Raw genomic sequence first — 23,486 nt, 5'->3', positions numbered from 1 at the left:
GAACAGCATAAATAGCTCATCGTTGATCCTGTTGCAAGTTGCATGCGACAACACACGCAAAACTCACAGATGGTTGGCTGGTTCCCCACACTACTCGTCTCTTTCGATGATTTTTTCAGCTAACAAAAGGGCGCGTCAGTCAGTCCCAAATTGTCGACGCGATGTCTTGCCTTGGGGCCATCATTAGGGTAGAAGGTTTCGATTCGATTAGAAATTGCAGCAGGGTCACAGCAAAATGCAGCAGGTATCGTTGTCGTCATTATCAACGCCCAGAACGAACAACAAACTACTGCAAATTGGCTAGGGAGAAACGAGTCCGCTGTCACGGCCCTTTTTAGCTTCTGCTGAGGAAAGGCAGACAAGAAGAACATGCCGGCAAGAACCGTGGTTTTTTTTTTGTCTTTTTGTTCTCTTCTTTTTGTTCAGTGTTTTTATATGGCGCGAGTATTTATAGCATGCGAGAAAGACTGTCAGACAGACAGAGGAAGGTGGTGGAGCGGGATTGAGAATTGAATGTGGAAGGAGGATTGGAAACAAGACAAGAGAAACAGAATAAAAGTCACGAGTCGCTGCAAAACATGAATGAAACAATATAAGAATACTTCTAGAATATTTGACACCATATAAAATGAAAGTTATGCTCTTTAATATTTCGAAATTTAGTTTTCGAGGTAGCAATAGATACTAGACATGAATTAGTCGTCATTTTGATCTGCCTTATGATTTTCTAATCAATTATCCCTTATTAAATATGTCATATATTAATTTTAAAGCACTGTTTTTTTTTTGTACTACGAAGGAAACTGAATTGAATTTTTGATTTGAAACATATTACGATAAAATGATTTTGAAAACACTCACTTGGGTTGAGGGAGAGAAAGGGAGCGCCTCTTGATTGTTCTAACATCTTATTTGCTCCCTCTCCACCGAATGGAACGTGACACTTGCTAGTCAGAAAATTCAATTTTCCATTTCTTCAAATTTGTTTGTTTGCCCTTAACACGCCCTTTTATTGATCATGAACACTTTAACTAACAATCTAATAACACTATAGTGACAAGTATTATTTTTTAAAAACACTTCAAAAATACACCTTATTACTTATTAAAAATAAAAAAATTAAAAAAAATAGAAAGTAAAAAAAATATGGAGAGCGAAATCTTTGGGGAGAATGAGACTGAAGAAACTGCGAGCAGGAAATTGTATGAGGCAAGTGAATCTTTGTGCCAAATACCTTATCCATTGCCGCCGCACGCAGATTCCTCTTTATGTCGTGATCAGTTTCTAAAGGGCATATTCAAGGACTATGACCAATTTGGGAATGAAGAGAAAACAAGGATGGGTCCGGATCTAAAAGAAAAGAAAGAAAGCACAGCGGGAACAGCTGAAGGATTGGCCATACAGAGAATGATAGAAAGAAAGACGCGGAAAACCATACTGACATTAGATGTAACCGGTGAAAACATACAAACAAAAGCTGAGAAAGAGCAAGCGATATTTCTTAATTATAGACGGCAATTTCAAAAAGATGCTGTGGAATTTCTAATAGTTCGATTACTCCGGCAACTGGAGCTCTTTGAGAACGTTTGGCCAGGTGACATCAATGAAATACCTCATAAACTATTCTGGTGGTCCGTGGAGCATTTTCTGCAGCGTCTTTCCATTAATCAATTGTATTTGGATGTCATTACGAGGGAGAGAGGCTCAGATGATTTGGACTGTATGAAGTATCGTACAGATTTGAGTGAAATATCATCTATACTCCATGCATTGCGTGATGATTTTTGCGGTGATCGAGATTTATGTAGGGGAGCCATTACCATGATCCAGTAAGTGAAATTGAATATCCCTTAAATATTTAGAATATTCTTAATACGTTCAATCCTTCGCAGCGCTGCTAGTTATCATATAAATTCTAATTGGATTAATGAAATTCAAGAGATTCACCTCGAACATGATGATCTTGTTAGAAAAATATTTGCGTTTCGAGCCAATACAATAATTCATGGGCATACACAAGCACGGCAATCGGCGCTATTGTTAGAGGGCGAAACCCAGGATGGTAACATCGTCATCCCATACGTACCCTCGCATAATCAGATAATCCCTCTTTCAACTAGCTCTAACTCCCATTGAGTTGCGCTATCGCATCACATGGGTTCGCACTGGTGTCGAGCAGTATATGCTGAGAATCCAACAGAAATTGGATAATCTGGAACGGGAGCTAAGCAAAACGACAAAGTTAATGTCTGACGATGCTCTAGTTTTCCATTATACGGAATCATTGTACGGTCTGCAAATTCACAAGTATCGAACCGATGTGGCCAGATGGCAAGAGCGTTACGATAATGATTTCGAAAACGCTGATCTTCAATGCACACAGACTCGTCTGGCACTGGATAAGTTGAGAGATGAATTTATATTCTATTCAGATCAATTGGCCATGATGAAACGACGAATAGCCGAAGTTGTTGAGCTAATGAAAAAGGAGGAAGAGCACCGAATTCAACAGGAATTGGATAGGGTGAATCTACGAAATGATTTTGTACCCATGTCAGTATGTATATAGTAATTTATTTCGCAGGAGCGTCAGGAAATGGAAAAGAACAAGCCTCTCGAGGATAAACAGAAAAAGAAGGCGCAAAAGGAAAACAAAAAGAATTCCAAAAGCAAAAAGTCCAAAGCGAAATTCTAAATTGCTGTAGCTATGTTGGTAACCTAAACAAACTAATAATCACACCAAAATATAAGCATGAACTTAACCCTTAAATGACAATACATCAATAGCAATCAAAGGGAACATGCGGCGGGGGAAGAAACACAAAAATCAAAGTCATTGTCGTGACTAGACTTTGAGTGGTTGGGTTTCATCCCATCGAAACTATATGTATGTGTATACTGCAAAACTTTATACAAACATTTACCATAGTTTCGGTTTTTGGTTACTTTTTCTTCTTTTACTGTTTTGACTGGCAAATGAAATTATGCCTAATGACAAAATGTAATGAAGTTCTGAATTGGAAATTGCAGTCTTGAAAATCAAATCAAATTATGCCCATTGCCTTAGTAACATACACGTGTTAGGCTCTCCCCTCTTCGTTGTATTAGTCAGCCCACTTACGTGATTCCAGTCACTTATGTATCGTTATTTATGGTCTTTTACCTGGCAACAGTTGAACAACTCCCCATTTTGCATAGCTTTAGACTTGGTCTATTAGTTAGTTCGGGTTGCCAGGTTGCCCCTGGCTGAAGCATATTTATATTTAGAAAATAGAGAATAGTAATTTTTCACAAACTAACAAAAGCGAGTCAAAATCGGATAAAGTTATAGTGCGAAATGCCTGCAAATTTGAGGCCTTACACAAATGGTAATACCACAGAGGATTGGCAAGTATTCGAAGTCTTGTGCAGTGGCCAAGAGAAGAATTCTCTCAAACAATCAACAATGTCACCTGTGAAACAAACCCATTCAAGTTGCCAGGTGAGTCTCGATTTACTTACTTGGAGATATCCGCGAATGGTTTTAATGGGCTCATATTATTTTTGTTTCTGGGTGCTCATATCGTGTGCCAAATTACCATCTATAAGGTATACAAACAAGATTTATGAGCTTGATTTTGTTGTTCTTCATTTTTTTTTTAATATGAATTCGCAATTTGCGATTTGCTTATCAACCAAACTGAAAGTTTTTTTCTCCCTGTTCGTTGAATTGTTTTTGTTTGGTGTGAAATTTATGCGGTTGTTAGGGGGCAAAGCAAAAAAGTTTTCCCTTTACCTACTATGACTAATGATAGTTACATGGATTTCACATAAAAAGGTAAGCATGAATATGGGTAAAGCTCTGGGAGGAGCATATGCCTTCTTGCATTAGCTGGGGAGCTCTGGAATCAACTCAATTCATCATTTTTAAAAGTGGGTAGCGAAAACAAAGTATTTACATAAATAATGATTTTCTATACTTCGATATTGGGATCTTAAATCATTTCAGTTTTATCATACCTGGATATGATATAATTCAAAGTTGTTTAAAGTACTTAACTTCAAAGCTTTTAATAGGTTTTATTTTAAAAAGTTATAAATACATAATTTTTTTTACATTTCCTTGATCTTACTTTATCAGCTTTGAGTTTAGGTATTTTTTCATTTAAATAAATTGAGTGTTGTCTGCTCATAATGCCGTAAAATTAATTTAAAGTTCATAAATTTTGTTGCTTTAGCTTCCATCACATGCAACATATATTTTTGATCCTTTTTAGCCAAAATGTAAAATCAAAAACGAAAAACCATCAACACCTCAAATGAGTTTTCCTCTTCCGGAGTCAAACGAAAATTTTCACACCGTTTCTCACACCAAAACTATCCGCATTCACATCCGCATTCGCATTTGCGTGCGTGCGTCTGTTTAGATTGCATTTTGAGTTTCCTTTTTGGCGCCATGTGAATGACCCAAATAATGTCAGAAACCAGAATAGAGAATAGTTTGCCATGGGTAAACCATCCTTGTCCCCCTTCTCCAACAATTGCTTCCTGCCATTGAGCTCGTTTTCACTTACCAGTATATCCTTTTGGCCCCAACGCCCTTTTCCCTTTCCCCCATTGGATTTGAGCATAAATTTTCTGCATTTGTGTGATGTTATGTTAAGGTAAATTCCTATCCTTAGCTCCATGCTAGCTAGGGTTACCGTTTATGGGTGTTTTTCCTCCTCGGTTTGGTTGCCAAAGCAAAGTGAGTAAAGTCATTGGGCTTTGTTGGTTTTTACAATCCTTGGTTTTAGTTGGAGTCCAGAGCTTTGGGTGCACGGTTCGAAACGGTCTTTTGGCAGCTACAATATAATGCCTAACGATAATCATTCATCCCATTTGCATCATCATCATTTGGGTATAAGTGGCGGAATATCCCCGCATCATCATCATTTGGTACGATGGATTAAATTGATAAATTACTTAAATTTCTTGCCGAAAGTGAACTAATTATTGTAGTATCAAATATGTTTTATAATGTTTCCGTTGCAAAAAGTGTTTGTGTTAATATTTGAGATTTTTAAAGTGATAAAAACGCTAAATAGAAACTCCAAAAACCTATTTTAAAAATAGTTATATACTAAATGTAAAATGTTCCATGGGCTACATAATAAATAAAATATATAATATTTCATTCATTCAAAGGAGATTAACAATGCCTAAGTAATAAATTCTTAAAAACTAGTTTTAAACAAAGGACTAAAACAATTTAAAATTTCATCAAGGAATAAATATGTTTGAATTCGTGCTTAATTTTAAACCAATTCCGTTCCTCTTAAATTAAAAAAAATTCAATTACATATTTAAATTTGGAGTATCAATAAATTGAAAAATCGAATTTCAACCAGTTCTCTAAAGTTAAATGTTTTATTTGTATGCTTTTTAATTTATTTTTAAATGTAAATCTAGTTATGAATAAATATGAATCTAGTTATTAAGATATCTTATCAAGCGGGACAAAAAATGCCAAAGAACAGTAAAATATTTAATGATTGTTCCTCAGAATTTACTCCATATTTAGAGTATTTGTGAAGTTATAGTCTTTATTTTCACATTAGAATAATTTCCTTCCCTCCGCATTAAAATTTTGAGAAATTTTTTGTCAATTTTTTTAAACCGGTAAGAAAATGACCAAAATATTGACTATTGGAAACTGAAAAGTAATCTCTTAATTTACAGTATGGCTCCAAGAACTTATACTTAGGATTTTGTTTCAGGATAGAGACAAACTCCGATTTTTAAACTGCGATGTGAGAGTGGGCTAAACGCCTTACACTATCTTACCAAATTGTGATTATAAAAGCAGGATTCTCACACGACCTAATAGTCATGTCCAATATTTTTGCTATTTTTCTTTAAACGAAGATATGAGATTGGGTTAGGGAGCAAATCACGGAGAAATAAGTTTAATAAATATGCAATTTTAATTGATTTAATATTAACAAACTATGCATTTTAAACTTACTGCCTAAAAACTGACAGCTGGACACATCATGTGGCAATACTGGAATCACAGTAACCGAACACCATCATGGCATAGATATGACTACAACATTGCGCAGTGAATTGGCTGCTCTATCCTACAAACGAGAGCGTTTAACTAGCGAGGTAAGCACTGAGTTAAAAATAATTTCAAGTCATTTAATACCTAAACGTTTGATGTAGCTTGCCGAAACCCGCACCGCTTTGTGTAGCAAGGATGCAGAGATAGAGAATTTGCGTTCGCAGGCTGCGAGGCAAACAGCGTTGATAGGATCCTTGCAGAGTCGCCTCCAAAACTCGGAGAGTCGTGAGCAAGCAGTGCAAGCGCGTTGCGATTCCACAATCACCACAGTCCAGCGAGAGAAACGCAGTTCGGATGAAAGAAACAAAGAATTGATATGCAAGATACAGCATTTGGAAACGCAATTGGCCAACGAGGAGTCTCACAAGGAGCAAGCCAAGGCACAACTCCATGATCTCCTACGACGGCTCAGCGTCTGCCTGGGATTGGATGTGTGCGAGAATAATCAGAATTCCCATGCCACTCCCGAGTGTGTGATTTCTCGAGCCGAGGAGGTAATGATTGAATGGCAAAGAGCCAAAGCAAAGGTCAGCTCCACCTGCGACACTTTGAGTTCCTGTGAAAATGAATTGCTCAATCTCAAATCCTTGGCCAATATCGAGAAGCAACGTCTGACGGCTCAACTAGATGGTGCGGGCAATCATAATCACGAGCTAGAGGGTCGTTGCAGGCAATACGAGCGCGACCTTCAGATTCAGAGAGACAGGCTAACCGAATCCGAAATAAATGCCGAGAAGATGAAGGAGGAACTGCGTGGCTTTGAATCGCGTTGTCATCGCTTGCAGAACAATCTGGATCGTATTCAAGGGGATCGTTTACAGTTCTTGAGATGCCTCAGTAATATGCTAAATGTGCCTGAACCTTGTGAGACTCTGATCAAAGATAGGTTGAGGGAGACATTGGGCGAAAATCAGGCCATGCAGGCGGTAAGATAAAAGTCCTTGAAATCCAAATCATATTTCTTAAGATTTATTTTCTTTATAGCAATTGCATTCTTTGCGAGATCAGTTATCCTGCGAGCATGAGAAATTAAAGGAGACACAACAATCGAATGAGTGCCGTTTGCGTACAGATGAAGTTCAGAAATGTGAGTTAACTGAACGCCTTGAGAAATGCCATGCAGAGATTCATACATTGCGAAAGGATCATATGGGCCTGTCTGAGTTCCTGCAGCGTCTGGCCTCAGCCATGAGTTGGAGTGAGTGCTCTTCGCCACCCGCTCTGGGCAATGACACCAATCTGATGGCCGAGAGTCTGCTGGAGCGAGCCGAGCGTCTCACCGCCCACTGTGAGCATGAGACGCCACCCCATCATCATCATCATACGCCGGAGAAGAACTGTTGTGCTGATCATCATCACCCACACCATCATCATCATGGAAATGGCAAGTTGCGACGCGAGAGATCCTGTCATGACATACCCCTCAAAGAGAGTAGTAGTGTATACAACTTACAGCGTCGGGTTCGTGTCCTTAGAGAGCAGGTGCAACGACGGGACTTACACTTGGAACTACTACGACGCAAATTGGCCATCATTGAGGACGGAGCTAGGGGCAAATGTATGTTACAGGGTGAGAGAGACGAGGCCGTTTGTCGGGCCAAAAAAGCTGCCAAACAGGTGGATAAATTGAGTGCCCAATTGGCCGATGCCCGATCACAAATAGCTGAAGTCAAAGCCCAACTGGCCGAGGCAGTGGAGTACAAGATTACCTCTCTGGAGCGGGCAAGAAAAATCGATGAGCTGACCACACAGATATGCGATTTGGAAGATGAAAAGACTCGTCTATTATCACAATTGAATGCCATGAAAGAGAGGATTAAGTCCAGTTGCGAATCAAATCAGAATCGTCGCTGTCGAGATGAGGCTTTGATTAATGTAAGTAAGAATTAGAATTCTATTCACAATGTGAACCATTCATCCTCTTATTCTTTTAGTCTATGCGCGACGATGTCAATCGCCTCAGTTCCCAGCTCTCCGATGCCAATCAGCGTCTCTCCCATTTACAATCCTTTCGAACTTCAGTGGCTCGTACTTTGCATTTGCGTGATTTGCCCGAAACCGATCTTTTGCATCGTCTTCAAGCCTTGTGCTCTGCCCATCAGGAGTTTACCCTACTATCCAAGCGTTACGAGACTGCCTCTCCAGTGGGCGATCATCCCTGTCCCCGTTTCGATGATCCAGTGCCACCTTCTGCCCACTGTCGTCCGCCCCGCGAAGTCAGTCCATCGCATACATTCCAGCAGCATAAGAGTCATCATCATAATCATCGACATAATCATGGTCACTCCCATGGACACTCACATCAGCGCCAACGCAGCAAAAGCCGAGACAAGCGGCTACACGACGAGTGCTTTGACTCTGATGTCCATAGGTTGCATCACGGCTGCAAAGATGAGCTCTTAACTAATAATTCTGGCGGCAGTTGCGACGATGATTATGACTTTAAGGGGAAATATTGCTAGTTAGGGTTCCATTTAATTTTTTAAATTGTCAACATAACGAAAATTTCTATGTCATTAAAATTTCGTTCTATTTCTATATTGAAATTTCGAGTTCTATTAAAATATTTCATAATTTTGCTATAATGTGATTTATATGGATTGTGACTTCAATTATGTAACTTAGTCGTTCATTTCGCTTATTCTAATCAGAGTAATCTCCTCTAACAACTCAAAAACTTTGTTACAGCTTTTGACTAGCATCCTTTAATGCCAGATTGAGCAAGTAAAGGCTTCGTAAATTTAATCAACTTCCCATTTATTTAAACAGTTTGAATGATAAATTCATGATAAATATTCACACAATAATCCCCATATTCTTGTCTTTAGACTCGCATAATAATTGTTTATAGTTTTTAGTATTTGAAGAAAGCAAATATGAGGCAAAGGATACTTTTTATTTGCAGTCCTTGCTCTTAGAACAGTTCCAGCAACATTCTGGAAATCTAACCATGGTATTTAAGGCCTTATCATCATCACATTCACTACTGGGTAGTGTGCGGGGGCAGCTGAGGCAGATAGGGGTAACATAAGTTCCAATTATTACTTATATCATATAAAGAAAACTTACTAATAAACATAAGCCAAACCCTTCGAGTTCATACAGACAGTGGTACCACAGGTATTTGGATCATTCGCCTCTTCACCAGGTTTCAAAGCAATCAAATCGTATTTCTTCTTTGCTCCAATGCGCACTGGAACAGGATAACATTGTCCAGGATGTTCTATAAAACATAGTTCAAGTTTTAAACTTTATGATTGGTAGATTGGTAACCTTGAGATCTTATACTCACTGTCATCGTGTACAGTTTTCACAAAAATCAAGCACTCTCCAAAGTTTAAGAAGAACAAAACTGTTATGAGCAATTGTAAGTAGTACTTCATTGTGCAACAGTTGCAACAACATTAACCACGAATAACAATTTGTGATTTGCTTGCAAATAAACAAGTCAAGTTTTCTATTATTTTGTTTACATTAATTGATGTTTCCTAGAAGTTGTTGAAGTAGTAGTTGAAATAAGATTTTAATTTTTTTGGTGTTGATTGACTTGAGTATATTCATACTTCATTCATTTCATGCAAGGCCAAAAAAAAAAAATTTTAAATTTACTTAACAATTATACTATATATTTTTTAAATATGTGTGATTACTGTTATTTAGATCCGGTCCAGCCTGTGACCCAGATTACAAGACCTCAGCTTGTTAGACCTTATTAGCTGTGTATTAAGGCGAAATGGAAGTCTGTAAAGTGGACTACTATTTTAGCTCAAAGGTTTATTATTCGATCTACTTCCACAAGTATTTTGGATATTTCTCTAAAACAATCAAAAAACAAAGACGTATTAAGTTTGATTTTGTCAGTCAACTGCGTATAATTGTTCAAAAAGTGTTGCATACCCAAAAGGGCTGCTCAGTAGCTCCCTCTTCTGTTATTTACTGTGTTTATGGCATGTTGCAAGCTGTTTGCTATGACATTTGTCTGTTAATTTTGAATGCAAACATTTGTTTCACTGGCAGCGCTTTCCAACAGTTGATTGACTTTATATGCATTGCACCCCCCTTCCCACCCCTCCTTATCACTTCCCGTGTGCACATTAACCGTGCATTCATCGGAAATATGCAAATAGGAAAAGTGTCAAACGCATTGTTGCTGCCAAATAAATCAAAATATAAATATGTAGAAAAATCATATATGCAACCAGTTTTTCAGTTCATCCAAGAGACAATATCTGACAGTGACCATGTTGTCAGTTGGTGGCGCCTTGTAATTGTGCAATTAATCAAAAGCTGTTGTCTTTTTCAATGTTTTTGCTACTGCTGCTGTTGTTGTTGTTGCTGTTGCTGTTGCCAATCAAGATGCATATTTTTGTTTTAGCATGTTAAATTACACAACACGTGAACCGCAGACCTGGCACAGACGACGCACAAGCCGATGGCGGAGAGGGAGAACGAGATCATTGAACTTGACTCCAAACCAAAGGCAAAAAGATCGGCTCGCTTGACTGGTCCGCCAAAGGGCGGCACCATTGACTCAGGGAGGAGGCAGCGGCGAAGGAGGATGCACTCAGTCAGAACATACCAGCAGCAGCAGCAGCAGAAAGAATGCTGGCAAATCCCAACATATAGACCCAGACCCCGGCCATGGTTGGCTTTTTGTTCATTATTTCTTTCACCCAGTCCAGACACATGTATGTATGTGTGGCTGGTGCTTGTGGATGGGTTACCGTGATCTTGCCACATGTGGAGTGTGGTGTGGAGAATTTCGCAATTGAAGTTCCTGGCCTGGACAACAGGTTTACAGACACATATACACAATATACATACATATGTGCTATATACTAAGACAGTTTTGTATATACGTCTTTGGCGACTTTTGATCTTTTGCTAAAGCTGAAATAGGTGAAGAAGTTGGAGGAGGAATCGTCTTAGGCGGAGATGCGCCCATTAGACCGGCAGTCGTTCAGGTGTGGCATAAAGCAAAAAAGACTGCAAAGAAATAATTCCAGACAGAATTTACCATGGCAGTCGAGCCCATAATTAATACGCTTTTCCAATTTGATTTAACACTTTATGCTAATGCCACAAACTGCAATTTGCCTACAAGCTAAAGCTCATTTTGGTTTCCTTCTTATCAAAATTTCAGTATTTTCAATCTCGTCTACCACAAATTCCCTTTAATTAGCAGAGCTGCGGCTAAAATAGTTAATTAATCATATTAGAATTGAGGTTTAAAAGGATTGCCAGACAATTGGATTTAGATTGGCGGATAAAGTTTTTGTCATGGAGTTTAAGCAGAGCTTTTACTTATGCCAAAATATTAGTCAAATTGGTGGAATATATAATATGCTAAGACAGTTTTCACCCGAAATGAAAGATGTAAATGATTCAAATTAGATATAAATATGGAATGAATTATGATGAATTTGTATTAAAAATGGTTAAAATTTCTTGTCTTTAAAATAGGCAGAAGGACTCGTTTCTGATCCCCCCAAAACTATATATATTCTTGATCAACGACAACAGCCAAATCCATCTCACCGTGTGAATCAACATCTTTTTGAAACAACAAATTTGGTGTTAAGAGGGGGAGTAATTGGAAATAAGTTTACTTTTTTCACCCTCATAACTGTTAAGAATTAATTTTTTCCTTATAAAATTTAGAAAAATAGCGAGATATGAGTACAAATTTTTGCAAGTAGGGATTCAAATAACAGGAAGCTGACCATGGTCGGCTCTAAGATCATTATTCATCTTGAGATAAAATAAAAAGAAACTAAATTTTTAATTTATACGTGCATATTTATCATTTATATCTCATTGTTTTTTTACTTTTTCAATGGTAAACCAAAAAATGATCAAAAACTAACTTAATTCATTTAAAATGTTTCTAAACTACATCAAATTTATTAGCACACTTTCTACTCTTAAATGGAAAACTCTATTTTGTTATAAATTTTCCATTTGTTAGTTTTGTTTTACTTTATTTTCATAAGCTTGTGTGTTAAAAGCAATTGCATTAAGTCAACAGAGTTGGGGGCTTAATAATATTTATAAAAGTGTGGATTTCAATTGGCTAAAAATTCATCAAAATAATTGGCATACGATGTCTGAATACTGTTTCATATATTGTCATAATTCCATGCAAACTTTTGCCTGAAATCATAACCAAATATTGTATATTTGTGTGTGTGTGCATACATATGTATATGCAAATCGAATGCAATACAAATGACACTTGTTCAGCTTCATCAATCCATCAATCCCTTAGGAACCTGTGCCCAATGCCCCCACAAAAAAAAACTGTCCAATCGAATCACTTTCGAATGTGGCCCGAAACTGTCATCTACAACATACACAGAAGGACAGACGGAAAAGGAGCGCAAACGAAGTGAACAGAACTAGGCCAAACATCATAGAAATGTTAAGGCGACATGCGTGTGAATACCTTTTGAATTGAAAAAGCAGAACAAAAAATTTATAGCTTCTGATTAGAATGGGTAACGACTTAAAGGTACTCTGTAGTACCTAAGTCTCTGAGACTAACTCTTTATCAGACTGCCAAAGATTTTATATCATATTACAAGTGATAGATAAAAACTATAGAACTATTTTTGACTAGACCAATACTTATAATGGTAAAGTTATGGTAATATTTTAATAAATGTGTAAAACTTAATTCTCAAAACTAATACTAAGTCATTAATTGACCAAGGTTCTTAAATTATTACGTATAAAAAATCACTTGGCCAACTTAAATTTATTTAGTTTTAAATTCGAATTCTTGCCAGAAGGAAGTATCGAGTATACCCATCCAATTCATGGCTATGGGGTATAAAAAGGAAACAAAACCAGAGAAGGAAATCTCTGTTCTAGCTGTTGTCTTCGTCTAGGACTAAACAAATATGTGTAGATAGATGTATGCATAGATGGATGGATAGATGGATGGATAGATGGGCTAAAGGAAGGTCACCAGAGCCGAAGGCTTTTGATGGTGTCACATCGTAGATTGTTTACAAATACAAAACACGTGTTGAAAAGCGGCCATAAAAGTGAAAAACAAACTAAAGTGAAACATACTTAACGAGAATCTCACCTTGGCAAGATATTTTTCTTTAGCTTTCTGGCAGATTTAATGGTTTTTATTTTTGTTGTTCCTAAGCAACATCATCATCATCATCGTCAGTGTTGTCTTGAGATGGGCCTGACTTGCCTAGTGAGTGAGTTATTTGGAGTGAGTTGTGGGCGGATTGAATTGACATTTTTTTTTTTTTGGTTTTTTATGTTGCCTTAGAGATTTAAGCCGAGATTCACTTACTCTCCACACACATACATAGATATACAAACCACAAGCTTCCGCTTTTGTTGGTAACAATTAAGCCACAGCTAAAATAATCAAAATGTTTGCGGCTTTGCCAGTCATATCCGCTTGCCATGTGGGTGCGTAATCTCTGACTCTGCTGACTTCACTCCAACTGACTTTCTGGGCTTGGTTCGGTTTACTAGTCAAAACTGCAAAACACATTTTTGCAATTTATCCAATAGACGAAGAGTTGGAGTTAAAATGTGCAGGAAGGACGAGGTGAGGAATGTACAGAATGAATTTGCATTTTTGCCTCGAATATTGCTTCTTCATTAGCCTGGACTCGTTCACTCACTCTGGTCACTGGTCCAGGACCTGAAGCTGGTCGTTGGCTTTGGTTATGGCAATGGCATTGGCTTTAGCTCTGTGTACTATGTGGTTAGACAAAAGGGTTGAATTTTCTGTTAAGGGTAAACAATGGCGAACGAATCAAAAATGCAATGAGCATTTTTTTGGCTTAACAAGTTTTTGATTAAAAAGTTGGTAAATGCAAATGGAAATTTGGTATCAAAACTGAAATGAAATTACATTACAAACAAGATTATCGAGCTAAATGTAAGCTTGCCATCAAAAGTGTTTTTTTGTTTTTTTTGTTTTAACGTGTTTCATTTACAAAAGTTAAATTGATGGCTTACACGGAAATTTAGTTGAATGTGGTTAGTTGGGCAAGAGTATTTTGATCTCCGTTTTATATAAAAACTATGGTAAAAGGGCCGGTCTATAATATTTTTGGGCTTGTGAACTTCCTCTTCCTATTGTTATGTAGAGCTTAGTCAATTTTCAGTGCAAGCGATTTAACATTGCGGTTTGGTAAGCCATTATAAAGCAATTTTGGGTAGATATGTGTGTAAACAAAAATAAATAAATTGCAAAGGAGATTTTTAGAAAGCAATTTATTCATTCTAACTTCAACTAGCCCAGCAGGCGATCAAAAAGCGGTTTAAGCTTTATATTCTAATATTTGGTGGCTCTATCTGTTATAGGCTCCATCATCTAGCTGTTCATTCGAACTCGGCTTTTACAACTTTATCAGTACGGAAAATCTTCCTTCTGCCTGATGCCATTTCACAAATGCTGCAAATTTTTTGAATTTTTGAAGACTAATTTCTTTGGAACTTGCTTTTCTGTAAAGAGATTTCTTCAGAAAGTTGAGAAAAGACTACATTGAATTAAAACAATATTAAAATATATCATTGAGAATCAGTTAATAAGTAATCAAGAGTAAAATAAACAAAGTGCAAATTTGAATATTTTCAAGGTATTCCTTTCTTTTTGTTATCAAACAAGATTTAAATTTCTGTTAAACATTATATTATTATAACTTTAAGTCAATTTAAATGTCTAGTTCTTACCTGGATTACTTACATTATTTGAACTAGAGTAATGAGTTTTAGATTTCAAGTTTTGAAAGAAATATAATGCTCCCGAATTCAAGTAAATTAAATGTCAATGTGGGTTTAATTTATAATGAATGTTCGTTTCTCTCCTTAAAGTCAGGAACTTATTTGTATTTTTCCAATTTTGAAGAGAATATATTTGTATTTTATATTTATATATACTCAAGGTCGTCGTCATGGGAATATTTCTTGTAAATACTTGCATTAAATGACCCATTGTCTCATTATTATGATTATTGCAACAGTAAATTTGTTTGTGGTTCGCTTTTTTGATAGGGGCTCGGCACATTATTCAACATTGCGTTGACATGCAATGTTTTAAAAGTTTTAAATTGTTCAACATGAATTAAATAAATGTGCACAATAATGGCATTAATAATGGCAATATACATGGGACATAAAACAATAAAATTAACCATAAAATGCAATCCAGCCACAGAGATTGCCCCATAACCAGCACCACTTGACTTTACTCCTCTCCACTCCCCTTCACTTCCTGCCCTTCTCTTGTAAGAGGAGTTTTTGGCAGTTCGATGTGTCTTAATTAGCATAAATATGCATTGCGGCTGACCGGGCACTTAGTGCAGTTATGCAACTTCAACTCTCCAATAGTAAAAGCATTTCATGTCACACTCACATGTGTGTGTGTGTGTGTGTGTATCACATGAATTAAGCCACAGTTATTGCATACAAAGCGTAGTGGTCAATCAATTACAATATGGCAAGTAAATTCAGTTCAATTTTCATCTCTCTTTACATTCAGCATAATTTTCCCTTGGAAAAGCCCCTTGATTAATTATGCGGGCCGAGAAAGTAAAAGGGGGAAAAGCATCTCTGTATACAATTGTAATCGTTATTGTAATTGTTATTGTAATTGCTGCCACAATTAAGCGAAAATAATTGAAAGGGAGAAATTCAAAAGGCAGTTCAAGTTCAAATAAAAGATTAAAAGTTTGGCAATTAGGAAATGTTTGTGTGAAAACTCGAACACGAAATTCCACATTTAACCTAAGCAGACATTAAATATACACAACACATCTTGTTTCTGTTTCGAACATATAATTTTTTTTTTTTTTTTTTCAATTTTGCGAGCAACGAAACTGATCATTTTAACTATTTAAGTTTACCCCAAAACGATTGAAATTAATAACAAATTTTAAATAAATATGAGTGAAGTTTAAGCCAAATCATTCGGTCATAGTGCAGAAACTCCTTTTACCAAGGTATATATAGGAATTATCCATCCATTATTCTTGAAATTCAGATTTCTTTGCTCCATTGCTTCAGGTTATAAAATATAAGATCAAGATAAGATTTTTCCTGATTTCCCCACTGATTCTCCAATAGATTTGTTGTTGGACTAAAACGAAAAGTATACTTATACTTAGTTTAACCTAAAGGAAACTTATACTACCTCTATTCAATTTTACCACAGGTTTGCAAGGCAACATTCAGTTCGATATATATTCTTGATTTTTCCTGCATTATTTAAAAACTTTGAACAATTTATGACAACAGAAAAGGACAGACAATCCGCAACAATTTAAAACTTCTTGGATCGGCATCAACAGTTTAAATGAAACATAAGTTATTAATTTGATTGAAAACTAATAATAGTTTAGTCTTCATAACTGGAAAAAGACAGACCGTCAGTCGATTCTGAGTTCACATCGTCTTCTTCCTCAATAATTGGTGCCGGAATACTCTAATATCTCCTGCGATTGCCAATTACGAAATGATCGCTTCCACTGTCACTGTCACTTGAATTACCATTATTAGTGTCATTAGCATCATTATTATTATTTTCGCCCACTACTTCAGTATTGGAATTATTAGTATTCTCATTATTACCAAGGTCCTGATTCTCTACATGCTCCTGATTTTGATTCAATCTATTTCTTGAACGATATGGCCTTGGCTTATAAACGGTATATGGAACCACGCGATTTCGCAGAGTCATATAATATTTACGAGGTTCACTCATTGTACTAAAATAAATAAATAAATTCTTGATACTACTTGATGTAAGTGTTTAGTTTTTGAATGTGAATTGTTTTGAATTGAATGTGTTTGCTGTTATTCTGTTGTTTGTTATTCTTCAAACTGTAAAATCAAGGAATATGTGACGATATAAAGTGTTTCAGTTTCAAAGTTTTTAAAAATTTCAAAAATGGATTTCAAGTTTTTTTTTCTCAGCTTTATTTGATTTCATTTTTTTTTTTTTTTTTTGTGGTTGTTTGTCAATTTATCATTTGATTATGATTAGGATATACAATATGTATTTTCATTATAATGTAAATGCTTAGAGCTATACATAAGTAGTCAGATATATGAATGTTTAATATATTTAAAAATGGGTTCCTTTGATTCTTAAGCCCAATATTTTTGTTTTTATAATCATTTAAAGCATTCATTATATCAATTCAACTTTCTTATAAGCAGATATTCTAGGATCCTTCGCACATATGTAGATGATAGAAATGGAATCAACAAATATATTGATCTAGATTTCTTCTCAGTTGAGACATCATTATGGATCAAGGATCATATACATCCATACGACAGAATGATTGATGGTTAAACATAAACCAATAAAATACATAGAAAACGAAAACTAAGACAAGCTTAGGTATTAGAATGCTTAGACACATATGTTATAGATATAGTTATATATTGTATAGGGACTATATAATAATGCATATATGATGACGATTATGGTTATTAGAAAAGATTACAAAAAACTTGACTTTTATATTAGACTTTATCAACTTTTGCAACTGTTAATTGTTTTACCCAAAAATTGTCAAATGTTTAGTGGATTATAGACACATATACATATACATACACATATGTTCATATGTATGTGTGTATAAATCTAAATCGTATCACAGATAAATGTGCCCCAAATCGCACATTGGCATAACAAATATTTAATCTAGATGTTTATATATGTAGGTATATAATATTTTCATTGAACTAAACTAAAAATCGCTGGAGGGTTTTTTAACATTTGTATGTGTGTGTGGCGGGAAATGAATTCTACTCTTGTTGGTTTAATTCTGCCACCAGAGGGCGCTCGTGTTCCAGATCCACGCGCCCGACCCTACTCAACGATGCTGTTGAGGATTATGTGGACCAAAGGCCTGCATGCTGTAATAACGTTCGCTATCCTCTTTGATCACACTAGTCACATGCTGGAATTGACAGGGATGTGATATTTGGGATTTTGGTGGCAATGGAGCCGGCTTTACACGTTTCTGTTTCTTTTGCTTGCGTCCGGGAACCGAGAGAGCAATATTTTCGGGATCACTGACCAAGCGTTCGACATGTTGCCACAATTCACGGGCCGCATCTGTGGAATCGAAGCTGAAACCGATCATTTGCTGATGATTTGTCGATAGGCACATTGTGTGAAACGATGGACCAGCTATGCGATAGTTCGAGAGATTGTCAATACGATCCGACCACAAGGCAAAGCAAGAGCCACGCTCGGCAAGAACTAAAGTAACCCTTGGGATGGTCCTGGCCCGAGAGTTGCCCTTGTCGTGTAGGATGACCGGAATGCCAGTGAAGACCAAACGCCAATCGCCATCATTGCCAGTGCCCTCATACAAATTGGCCAAGGCGCCGCAGACAAAGATCTCAGTGCCAAGGCCGCCAAAGAAACTCTCCACTTGACCACGCTCATAGTCCGATAGATTTGTATTGCTTGTGGTATCAGTGCTAATGGTGTCCGCATCAATATCGGAGGCATTATACAAAGATGTCGTTCCATGGGCACTGCTCCTTTGTGCCGAAGAATGTGAATGGGCAGCCGACCAATCCGGATGTAGTATAAGCTCATCCCTCTGCTCAGACGAGGCTGTCCCCTCACTGGATTCCGATGGAGGAGCTGAATCGCTAACTGAGCCCAAGCGGCGACGTGTCTGTTGCTGTGACATCTGCAAAAGAGAATGAAAAGAGCAAAATTAGATTTGTGGCAAAAGCTTTTTAGCTGCTAAAAGTAGAAGCCAAAACCAACACCAAAATAAAACAATTCCCAACACGAAGTGTGGTTTTTCTTTCTTTTTTTTTATACTCGACCACGTTTTTTATTTCGTTGCACTTGCTGCCAAATTCGTGGTTTTTGTGTGGTCGCTCTGCTGGAAATTAAACACACACAATCAATTTCCGCTCCAAAAATTTCAAATGTAAACACAAGTACCTAAAGTAGGTACCCCCAAACCAAAGCAAACCCTACCCAACATTGAGGATACCTAACTGCATTGAGTAAAATATGCTCAGCAAACCAAGTCAATTGCAACTCTTGGCTAACCAATTTAAGCCAATCAAATTTGGATTAAATAATCATTGCTGAGACTTATGAGTAATTGTTTAATCAATCAATTATATCACACTGACTTGTTTGCCAGTAGGAATGCCCATTGAATTGTAAATTTCTTGAGAAGTTGTCTTGTTAATAGTTTCTCCCGACATCAATAACACTTTCAGTCATTTGAGATGGATTAACTTAGCATTCAACTGTCTATTTTTAAGGTGCACAAAAAAAGTTGCCATCTTTTTTTTGTAGAACTCTTTGGAGTATTATTGGGCAAGTTTTGTTGTAGATACATTGAAATTTGGTTGGGGTGAGATTAAGTGGCTAAAGTGGTTTTAAGTGGTTAAATGCATTGGCTTAAGTCCAAAAAGTTTAAGGGTCAGAATGTGGCATTGAATAATAAGTATTATATAGGCAAACTATTCTTCAAAAAATCTTTCTTTTAAGGGCCTAGAGTTTGGCTGGTTCTCTATTCTACTCAAAACCTTCACACTAAGTCGACTTAAACCTCGCTAATCAAAATATATATATTAAATTTAAGTAGTTTGAAATGTTTTATCCCATTAAGTATTCCCTAATTTACACGTATTTACTCAGCCATTTTACAAATTCAGCTCATACTCAGTCGCACACATCCTTCTCAAACATTTCTCTAGAGAAAATCTCCATATCAAAGAACCCACGTTCTATGCAAATACCAAAAGAGGAAAAAAAATAGCAAAAAAAACGGAAAAACTAAAACTTCTACGTGTACTTACAACCGATTTAGAAGCACTCACTCACACACATACACAAAATGAATTGCTAATGAATAAAACCCGAAACAATTTCGCTCAGGTTGTTCAAATAACTTGAATTTGAGCTGGGGAACCGAGTCAAATAGTGGCACGTGGACATCAATGGGCACGTTTTAATTAACGCCACAGAAATTGCAGGTCAACAACGTGTAATTAAATTATTTAAATTGTTAATTTTCCACAAATAAGGAAATTCACATCCAAAGACATTTTAGTTACTGAATGACGAAAGAACAGACAAAAAACTTAAAGTCGAAGTTTATTTTGAAGTTTTTCTTTCTTTATGTGTCTGGGTGTGTGTGTGTGTGTGTGCCTCGCATAAATAATCATAATAATAATAATAAACAAAATAAAGAAGATGACGGGAAACGGGAAAAAAGATTGTCCAGGACACTTAGGTAAGGACAGGAAGTTTTCCCTCTGTGCGTGCGGCACAGAGCACTCCTCCATATCCTGACACACTTTGAGGAAAACTTTTCTCTTTCTCTTTGGTTTACCAAAAGTTCCAACTTTTCTTTTTATACACTTGCACAAGAAGTTACATTCATTTTGGTTACACGTTTGTCAATTAATCTCTCTCTGATTTGTCTTGCCAAATTTCTCGATATTTGTCGTTTTTGATTTTATGTAAATATTTCTAAACCACTCGTTATAAAACCTTTTTACATATTGACATATTCCCAAGCAATCGATTGTTATGTTCCATGAAAATAAGAAGACCAATTCAATTGGTAAGGGTATTGCAATTGTGATAGAAATAAATGTTATCGCGAACCTTTGGTTTTTTTCTTCGTTTGCCTGCAACATTAACGCGGTTATCTATAATTTACACGCACAACGTGGGCGGAGGGGGGAGATGGCGAATGATGGGAGAAGGTTCGAAGAGCGTTGCGGTGATTTCTTTCTCCTTGATGCACATTTATTGTGCTATTACTTTGTCCATGTCCCCAGTCCCTTGAGTATTTTCTTTTCCATGACATGCTCTTTCCTTCCGCCCCCGCACTCTCGTCTCGAAATATCCGTATCTGGGCCGAAAAAGATTAATTGCCTCACTTTGGGCCCAAAAGTCTGGGTAAATATATTTAGTGCTGAGATTTATGTGGCTTCATTATAGTCTCGATGGGAGGTTGGGCTCTAGTTCTCTGTAGGGACGAGTTCCTGTCTATGTCATGGTTGTATTTGGTATTTTCGTTCTTTTTTTGGTCAAACAATTAAAAATGTTTGTTGGCTGCAAACATTTTTATTGTTCTGTGTCGAATGGAATGAATATTTAATGCCTCATGGCATATCCCCATGGCCTTCGTGATATCGGCATCGGCACAACAGCAACAGCCACAGCCAAGTTCAATGTCAAATTTTGGCCTTTATTTTGTTGTCTCCCCTTTAGATAGGTTTATCCCTCTCTATGCGTACTATCCGGCGTATGCGTTATATTTTGGTCTCTAGCTGCTGATTTTATTTATGGTTGCGTGTGTCAAGCAGCGAGGGTCATTTAGCAAGTTACAAATTTGCTTTAACAATGTATTATTGTTTGATCAATAAAATAGTTTCACCACCTCAAGGACAAATTTTTAGATTCTACCATTTGCGCCATTTTGTTTTTCAAGGCTATGGAAAAAGCTGATAAAAGTCTGATTCATGGGAACCACAACAAATGTGTAGAATGAAAAATTTAATGAATCAATCAAGGGCACAAATTTACCACATTCCCCACCCCAAAAGGCTGTGGATTTTGAAGGCTTCAAATATAGACATCAGACATTACGTTGTTTGTCTCGAGTTTAAGGTAGTTTAAGGACAAAACTTCTGTATTTTTTTTTTTTGAAAATTTGAATATTTATGCCATTAAATGTCCAAAAAGCACCCAGAAATATATTCCCTCAACATATTTCGAAATTCTATGATATTTTTGTCACAGTTGATATGATACATATTATATACCTATTGAATGACCCTCGTAATACAAACTACAAAAGCGAGACAAAAGCAAAAGGCTTGTTATTTATGGTGATTGTATTTACCCGTCATATCTGTTGTTGCATGTATTATTTCTCGTTAGTAGTTTGTCTGTTTAAATGAGGCAATTAATTATAAATATGGTTAAATATTTAGTAAGGAATTATGTAATCGATTTAATGACAAAAACTCCAAAGAGAGATTGCTAAAAAGATAATATTAAATGACTAGCTAGATAAACTTCAACATAAAACGTTTTGAAACTCTGAACTACTTTAAAATTTTACACGTATTTTGTTCTGCAAGGTTGACTGTACTTCAAAGGACACAATTTGAACATTAGGAAAGAATTTGCAGACTCTGACTCCCCTCAACTTCCCAACCTCTCTCTTTTACCTCACTGCCTAGTTTTGATACATTTATCAAGCAATTCAAAAGAATCAAAATTGTCACAAACGTGAAATTTCATACTTCATTTTTATGATTTGACAAATGCTTGAAATTGACAGGCAACATGAGCAACAACATGGAAAACCCAACTTCAAACTATTTGAAAAGCTGTCAAAAACTGGGGAATAAAAAATTGTGAAAAGACCAAAAAGAAAAAGAAAGAAAAACCCACACACAGTTGCTACAACAATTTCAACAATCCATGGGGCAGGTCAGTGAAAATGTGTGCTTGGGCATGTCCAATAAATGGAAAGAGAGATAGCGAGAGAGAGCGAGAGGGACAAGGGTCAGATTTGTAAAAGAGACGCAGTGAGTTGGGGAAAACGGAAAAAAGGGAAAATCAAATTGCTTAGTCGCCTACCTAGCAAACAATTGAAACCGTTACCATTGACCATTCGGTCAATTGTTGGAGGAAAAATTTAGAGGCGTGGCTGGTTTTATGTTAATTTCTGATTTATTTTCAACATTTGTTGTATTATTTTCTTTATGAAAGCCCACTCAAGTGCAACAGCTACATGACTCTACGTGCTGTGATTTAATTTTTTGACGACGGGCGGCAACAGCCAAAAGGGGAAAATTCAATTAAAATGCACACACATACAAAAGAAAGAAAAAAAGCAAGCAAAAAGCTTCGTCGTCTCGCCTCATGTCCTCCTTTTGGCTGTCACTCTATCAACTCAACTCTCTCACCACCCCCATCCTCCCACCCTCTTGTCAGACCGATTTGTTATACGCTCACGTATGTGTATCAAAAAATACTTAAAGTTAAATTGAATTTGTTATTAAACCAATTTGCATGTAAAAATATATATGTATAACGAAAAGACCTTCCAAATGGATACCAAAAAATTTTAACACCCAAATTGTTTTTGTTTTTTGTCTTGCCTGCTTTGATAAGGCCATCAAAGTTGACTCTGTCAACTACTTTATCAAAACTCCAACTGAAGGAAAAAAAAATATTTCATTTCCATTTTCCAACCATTGGCATTGTTGACATTACCCATACGCCGCGTAGGACTTACTGTAAAATATTTTCATAACAAAATATACCAAAGAATAAACGTTAATACAAAGACCTCAGAATACTCTGTACTTAATATGAGATCTACAAGTTACTGTGTAC

The 23,486-nt window shown here is 36.5% G+C and overlaps 3 protein-coding genes across 4 annotated transcripts in view; 2 read left to right on the top strand and 1 right to left on the bottom strand.

The window, feature by feature from the left end:
- Positions 1 to 768: 768 nt before the first annotated feature.
- Positions 769 to 2,762, top strand: LOC137576695 (uncharacterized). Its single transcript, XM_068289946.1, has 4 exons — positions 769 to 1,829; positions 1,893 to 2,062; positions 2,121 to 2,524; positions 2,585 to 2,762. Exons 1-4 carry the CDS (start codon positions 1,147 to 1,149, stop codon positions 2,693 to 2,695), a joined length of 1,368 nt encoding a protein of 455 aa, XP_068146047.1. The 5' UTR covers positions 769 to 1,146; the 3' UTR covers positions 2,696 to 2,762.
- A 575-nt stretch (positions 2,763 to 3,337) lies between these two features.
- On the top strand, positions 3,338 to 8,547 carry LOC137577255 (coiled-coil domain-containing protein 170). 2 transcript variants are annotated; one of them, XM_068290680.1, is made up of 5 exons: positions 3,338 to 3,481; positions 6,004 to 6,129; positions 6,187 to 7,011; positions 7,070 to 7,960; positions 8,020 to 8,547. In XM_068290680.1, the coding sequence occupies exons 1-5, from the start codon at positions 3,338 to 3,340 to the stop codon at positions 8,545 to 8,547; spliced, it is 2,514 nt and encodes an 837-aa protein (XP_068146781.1). The 2 variants fall into 2 exon arrangements, with proteins under 2 accessions (XP_068146781.1, XP_068146790.1); XM_068290689.1 differs by lacking the exon at positions 3,338 to 3,481 and adding an exon at positions 4,834 to 4,917.
- An 8,494-nt stretch (positions 8,548 to 17,041) lies between these two features.
- MESR3 (misexpression suppressor of ras 3) overlaps positions 17,042 to 23,486 on the bottom strand; it is a 32,414-nt gene continuing 25,969 nt past the window's right edge. Inside the window, exon 3 of the mRNA XM_068288755.1 lies at positions 17,042 to 18,783. Within this exon, the coding sequence (XP_068144856.1) occupies positions 17,950 to 18,783 (834 nt within the window). The 3' untranslated portion in view covers positions 17,042 to 17,949. The remainder of the gene's footprint in view (positions 18,784 to 23,486) is intronic.

Source organism: Drosophila tropicalis, unplaced genomic scaffold (assembly GCF_018151085.1).
Source record: "Drosophila tropicalis isolate 14030-0801.00 unplaced genomic scaffold, ASM1815108v1 contig_1187, whole genome shotgun sequence".
Classification (NCBI taxonomy): domain Eukaryota; kingdom Metazoa; phylum Arthropoda; class Insecta; order Diptera; family Drosophilidae; genus Drosophila; species Drosophila tropicalis.
Note: the sequence above shows the minus strand (reverse complement) of the source record. Positions and strands in the feature narration are given on the sequence as shown.

Coding starts and splice junctions, on each gene's coding strand:
- LOC137576695 (XM_068289946.1), top strand. CDS start 1,147: ATGGAGAGCGAAATCTTTGGGGAGAATGAGACTGAAGAAACTGCGAGC. Junction 1,830..1,892: donor GGAGCCATTACCATGATCCA/GTAAGTGAAATT, acceptor AATCCTTCGCAG/CGCTGCTAGTTATCATATAA. Junction 2,063..2,120: donor AGAGGGCGAAACCCAGGATG/GTAACATCGTCA, acceptor TCTTTCAACTAG/CTCTAACTCCCATTGAGTTG.
- LOC137577255 (XM_068290680.1), top strand. CDS start 3,338: ATGCCTGCAAATTTGAGGCCTTACACAAATGGTAATACCACAGAGGAT. Junction 6,130..6,186: donor GAGAGCGTTTAACTAGCGAG/GTAAGCACTGAG, acceptor CGTTTGATGTAG/CTTGCCGAAACCCGCACCGC. Junction 7,012..7,069: donor AAAATCAGGCCATGCAGGCG/GTAAGATAAAAG, acceptor TTTTCTTTATAG/CAATTGCATTCTTTGCGAGA.